This window comes from Nannospalax galili, unplaced genomic scaffold (genome assembly GCF_000622305.1).
Source record: "Nannospalax galili isolate Female #2095 unplaced genomic scaffold, S.galili_v1.0 scaffold809, whole genome shotgun sequence".
NCBI lineage: Eukaryota > Metazoa > Chordata > Mammalia > Rodentia > Spalacidae > Nannospalax > Nannospalax galili.
Window position 1 is genome coordinate 758,616 of NW_008360015.1, and position 6,415 is coordinate 765,030.

The following is a 6,415-nucleotide window of genomic DNA, read 5'->3' on the forward strand; positions in this document are numbered from 1 at the left end:
CATCTACACTATTGTTATGGGCAATCGTCTTAACCATCCCCCAGTGGACTAGTGTAAGATCTAGAGGGGAAGATGGGGTGTTGCCCATAGTATTTATCAGTCCCGTCCGTTTCGTCAACAAAGAAATTAGAACAAAGATCACAAGACACAAGAATGACACAGACAGACAGAGGGCCCAAATTAAACTACCGCGGCCTTCAGATGGTCTGGACTCTCGGCCATGTGGATTCCCTGGCTCGATTGTTCCAAAGACTGTACAGATAGGACTCACGTGTCCCAACAGGGTCACAAGGTCCTCTGAGGTTTCAGATGGACTAGTGTCCTGGTGGGGTGTCTGGTAGTGAACACCCACTCCAACGAGGATGGGGACGTCTCCTGAATCCTCCAGGTCGCCTTGCTAGCATTCCAGTGACAAAAAACTGAGATCAGATGGCCACGACAAAGGGAAAGTATAGAAAAGACAGGCAGACAAAAAGACAGGCGGACAAACACAGTTTTACAAAAACTTACCCGGCCGGTTGATCACAAACCTTTTGGGGTCGGTTCCCCTCGGAGGTCTCTGGGGGGATCCCGGACGAGCCCCCAAATGTTGTACCCCATCCACTGGACCCCAAAGAGACCACCGAGAACCCAACACACCAAAATGCAAAAGCAAAGGTTTATGGTTTATTCGGGCTTAAGCTCGGGCTCTCAGACCTCACCAACTCAAGGATCCATGCTGAGAGCCCAGAGTAAGGGAGAGTGGAGTCTTTTATAGGTTTAGACAAAGGGGGGGGGGAGATACCGAAGATACATTTTGGTTGGTTCAAGGAGTCCATGCGCACCAACATAATTTTAAACCGATTGGATGTGTAAGATGCAGCCCTGGAAGTTTCCTATTGGTAGGTGCTATTCTCAGGGCTGTGGAATGTGCTGACTGCTACCTGTGGGGCCAGGAGTCTCTGTTTTTACCTTATAGGGCAGTTTTTATGCTCAGGCTTGGTTAATCTATAGTTTCCTGGAAGGGGGGGGGAATAGCAGGTGGGAGTCAGGGCATACCAGGGCGTGCCTAGGCATGTCTAAAGCAGCAGCCAAGCACTTTACAGAAGCCAAAAGAGCAATTAGTGGGGTTCTGGAGGGATTGGGGGGTAGCGGGTGAATGAAGAGGGTCCCAGGGTTCTACAGACCAAAAGAAAAATGAAGAGGAACCGAAGAGATGGATGCTCCTGGAAGCCCTTGTTAGACATTATAATGGACTTTTATTTGGACATTTAAAATTTTCCCTGTTCTGATTTTTTTCTGGTTCCCTGTCTAGAACTTGTAATGCTAAATATTATTGCCTTTATTTCTCCTTCACCTCTCCCAGGCACTGGTCAAGGACTTTCTTTTCTACCTACAGTTAAAAGTTATGCAATATGGGAGTCTTTTAGATAGACCCAATGAAGGGGTACCCCAGTTGCCACACCCTGAATCTATGTTCAGCATAGAAGAAGCCAGAGCTGTCTGTGTCTCATTTCCCCATTGGAAAACTGGGTTACCTCTCCAAAAGGCAATAAAGATAAAAATATAAAAATTAATTAAATAAAGCCAGGCATGGTGGTGCATGCCTTTAATCCCAGCACTTGGGAGGCAGAGGCAGGTGGATCTCTGTGAGTTCGAGGCCAGCCTGGTCTACATAGTGAGTTCCAGGCCAGCTGGGGCTACAGGGAAACGCTGTCTCAAAAAGACCCCCCCCCCAAAAATTAATTAGACAGTTTTAAAGTAAAGATCCCAAAAGATAATGAACAGTTTCTTTCTGAACTGGGAGCTGGAAATTTCCTTAGATCTGTCAGTAAACTTATCCCTGAGAATAGAGATGCCAGAATCATCAGAAAAGAAAACTTTGTGCTGCTTTTATGCAAATCAATTCGACATAGTTAGAAAAAATGCAAGGCAACTACTAGAAAGACCTGAAAAGATAAAAATGAGTTGTCCTAGAAAAATACCTGGGAAACTTCAGGTCCCTGGATAGCCTCACAGAACCAGTAGTCATGGTTCTATTGGCTTTTCTGTTAAAATCTTGGATAACAAACTTACTAAATTTATCAAAACCCAAATAGAGGCCATCAAACTCCTGGGTCATAGTCAAAATATCTTAAAGTTCCTCTTAAATAACATAAGGGATTATGTCAATGAAGAGGAGGGACTATTATAGAAATAGAAGCAAATATCAGACAGTAAAAGTGTTTGCAATGTGATGGTAATTAAAAACTCTGGAATGGGGAAGTGAACTGGAATCCTTCCCTGTCCCCTGCAGTTATCCAGGTTATAAGTCTTTGTTTTCCAAAGCTATCACATTCCTGTAACCTTTACCCAGTATAGAAATCTTTGTTGTCCAAGGTTTTTGCATTTCTGTTACCTTTGCAGCCCTATGTTATCTTACTTAATTACTATGTTTATGCTATGTACCTCTTGCTTACATTCCTCACATGAGTATAAAAACCCTCCAAAACTTGAACAAGGGGGTCTAACACGTTTGATTTGTATGTCAGTCCCACTACTGTCAAATTAAACTTCCTCTCCTCACCAGACCCCGACTGTTGGTCTCTGATTTTGCCATAACATTTCTGGAGGTCCCCAATGAGATCAAGTTGCCATACCCTCGTTGGTAATAGAGGCTTCCACTCCTGGACCCTGCAGCCCCCTCAGCCCCTGGAACAGAGAAGTGCACACCCCAGAAGAATTTCCTCTCTGGGGGTCTCCTTCCAGGAGGCCAGAGAGAGCTGCATTACCCCAGACCAGAGCCTCTCACCAGGTGAAGCAAGATGGAGACCCAGAATGGACGTCCAGACCAGGTAACAGGCCTCAGGTTAGATGGGTGGAAACCAGCTTGGGCTGATCCCCCACAGGAGGCTGCATACAAAGTCTTGATGTGATTCCAGAATGGCACTGGCCTCCAGTCAGGAAGGAAAGGGGGCCACAACCAAACCTCAAGGTGATTCTGAGGTCCTAGTACCTCAACTATTGGTTTCTGATTTTTCTGTGACAGTCTCCCTTCACTTCCAGTTGAGTCTCTCTGCTTTGGGCTTCAGGTTGAAGATGTGATCACTCAGCTTCCTGCTCCTGCCACCATGCCTCATCCAACATTATGGACTCTCCCTCTGAAACAGTAAGCCCAAGTAAACTCTTTCTTCCATAAGTTCTCTTTGGTCATTGTGTTTTATTACTGCAACGAAAAGTAACTAAATCACAAGTATTAGCATTCTTTAAAAACTGTGGATACATTTTGTTAAATCCTAGAAGACTGTTCTCTTTCCAAACATGGGTCAAGCTTCATGAAATAGCTAGAGGATTGCTTCCTTAATAATCTGAATCACACTGAACCCATCCAGTATGACTCTATATGGAATATATGTTAACTGAGATGCCTCAGTTGATAAGAGCACTGACTAGTCTTGCAGAGGACCTAGGTTTGGTTCCCAGAAACTACATGATGGCTAACAACCATCTGAAACTCCAGTTCCAAGGGATCTGACACCCTCTTCTTGTCCCCAAGGGCATTGCATGGCACTGATACATGTACATACATGCATGCATATGTAAATAAAAAGGGCTTTCATTCAATGTTAACCTATGGTTTCCACATGCACATGCACAGGTGCACACACATCAACCTGTACACATGGATATAGCACATAGACACACAAAAATAATTTTTTAATTTCCATCCTCTTTGCTTTCTGGGAATGTCCCAGCTTTGGTTGCCAAACAGTGCTCTCCAACTTAGTTGTTGCAGCAGGGTCTCTCACTGAACCTAGACTTCACTGTTTATGGTATCCTGGTTGCTCAGTATCTGTCTGTCTCTGCTACTTCTTCCATCAGGACTGACGTTACAGAAGCAGCTAGCTATACCAGTTTGGTCTTTTAAAAATATTTTATTTACAGGCCCAGAGAGATTGCTCAGCAGTGGTTAAGAGCACTGACTGCTCTTGCATTAGTGTGTTGCCTGCATGTAGGTAGGTGTACCCGCATCATGCAATGCCCATGGAGGTCAGAAGAGGGAGTCAAATCCCCTGGAACTGGAGTTATGGAGTTACAGGAAGGTTGTTAGCCACAATGTGGGTGCTGGGAATTGAACCTGGATCTTCTGCAAGACCAGCCAGTGCTCTTAACTGCTGAGCCATCTCTCCAACCCCTATACCTGGTTTTTATATGGGTGGTGCAGATCTAAACTCAGGTCCTTACAAAACTGACTAACAAGCACATTATCTACTGAGTCCTCTTCCCAGCCCCAGAGTGGAATTTTGAAGCTGAGCTTCAGCTAGGGTGGTTTGGTCTAAAGATTGGAAAAAGCTCTGAGGTTTGAAAACACTTCAATTGTAAAGTTGCTCTCAAAACCCAGAGGAATTTCCTTTATGTTGGATTTACTCTGGAATTTGGGTGGCATTTCCCATTTTGTTGTGGTTTATGATAGATCAAAATAAGTTCAGCTCTAGTTGAGTCAGGTCTTGCAGCTGCTTTTAAAAAGCATGTGTGTGTCTGGTTTTGGTAGTACATGCCTTTAGTCCCAGCACCTGGGAGGCAGAGGCTGGCAGATCTCTGTGAGTTCAAGGCCAGCCTGGTTTACATAGTGAGTTCCAGACCAGCTGGGGCTACAGGGAGACCCTGGCTCAAAAAGACAACAACAACAACAACAACAACAACAACAACAAAAAAGCATGTGTGTGGTATGGGTTCACATATGTGCTGAGGCCTGAGCATGGCCCTGGGTATCCTTGCTCTTATTTCCTAGGGATCGTCTTTCACTGAACCTGGAAGGCTGGCAGCCAGCAAGTCCCAAAGATTTTTCTGTCTCCACCCCCCCACAGCAGGAGGTGGGTGCATGGCCACACCTAGCTTTTTAGTGGGTGCTGGAGATTTGAACTTAGGTCCTCATGCTTGTGAAGCAAGCATGATTATCCATTAAGCCATCAACCCAACTCCTTGTCGTTCAGACAGAGTGTCATGTTACTCAGATTGTCCATATAGTGAGCTCACCTTATAGTGGAGAATGAACTCTTCATCTTCCTTCTACCTCTGAAGTGCTCAAGTGCTAGGATTACAGGAATGTATTACCACAACTGTGATGCTTTTGCTTTTGGGGGGTGGAGGTGGGGTAGAAAGACAAAAAGTCACTGTATATGCAAAAGGTTATAGTTTATAGTCTCTTTAGGAAGCTGATTTATTTTTTCTTCTTCTTTTTTTTTTTTCAATGCTGGGAATTGAACTCAGGACCTTGTGCATGCTGAGCAAGCACTCCACCATTGACCTACATCCTCGACTCCAGGCATCTGACTAAGTTTGGCATACAAAATTTAATTTACTGCTTCTCCTCTCCTCTCAACTTCTCCATCCGCTTCCCTCCCCTTCCCTTGGATTTCCCGTCAGTCTCTTTTCTGTTCTTATATCACATGCATCCTTTTGCCCGCCTCCTTCAGCATATTTAAAATTTTTCCTATTTTATTTTTATTTTATGTGTATGAGTGTTTTGCCTGCATGTGCACCTGTGTATGCAGTGTCTTTAGAGGCCAGAGGAGAGCGTCGGATCCCCCCGGAACTGTAGTTCAGAAGGGTTGCCAGCCACTATGTGGGTGCTGGGAACCTGAACTCAGGTCCTCTGGAAGAGCTTTCAGCTATTAACCGCTGAGTCACATCTCCAGCTCTCAGCATCTCCTTTTATCTTCTCTGAGTCTCCTTTCTAGTTGTTTTAGGCTTTACCCACATTTTACACTTATATCCATTACAAGTTAGAATCTGCCTGAGAGAAACAATTCGGTCTTCGTTTTCCTGAGTTTGGGGGAAAGTAGCTCAAAGTAAGTAACCAAAGTAAGCTAAGTAAGCTTACTACAATACTTTCCAAATCCATTCTTGTTAGGATGCTCTGGTTTTGGCATGAAATGGCAGCGTTTGCGACTCGCCCACAGATTCAGCTTGGAGCAGAAGAGGAGGGCAAAGTCACAGCCCACCAGAGCTAGAAGATCCCACAAGCTGGCAGGATCAACTCCAGGACTCTGTTGGACACGCCCACCTGGGACACGCCCACGCCAGACCAGCCAGTCTTTCTACTTTCTGAAGCCTAGGGGGCGTGGCCTAATGGCGGCCAGCTTGGACTTCCGCCGGCTGATGGGCTACTTCCGGATCGGGAAGCAGTGACTTGGGACGCTGGCCGGGGAGGTTGTGAACGAGTCCACCGCCCGTGCGCGCGGCAGGCAATGCTGGGGGTCGGTTCCGGGGATGGGGAGCGCGACGCGGACGACGACGCGGCAGGGGCGGGCGCTGGGCCCCCGGACATCGACTTCCCCGCCGAGGGTTCGGACCCCAAGTATGACGGTGAGTCGGGAATGGCGCGCGCTCCCCCGCAGTCCCTGGTCCACCTGCATACCTGCGTGCGCCGTTCCGGAGACCCACCTGCGCCGCC

At 46.4% G+C, this 6,415-nt stretch overlaps 1 protein-coding gene across 3 annotated transcripts in view; it reads left to right on the forward strand.

The window, feature by feature from the left end:
• Positions 1–6,109: 6,109 nt before the first annotated feature.
• The window catches only part of Eif2ak1 (eukaryotic translation initiation factor 2 alpha kinase 1), a 43,804-nt gene continuing 43,498 nt past the window's right edge, over positions 6,110–6,415 (forward strand). For 2 of the 3 annotated variants that reach the window (XM_008824012.2, XM_029559121.1), the window contains exon 1: positions 6,112–6,327. In XM_008824012.2, the coding sequence (XP_008822234.1) occupies positions 6,210–6,327 (118 nt within the window). In that variant the 5' untranslated portion in view covers positions 6,112–6,209. Of the gene's footprint in view, positions 6,328–6,415 lie in introns of all 3 variants that reach the window. The other variant, XM_029559122.1, reaches the window with a different exon arrangement.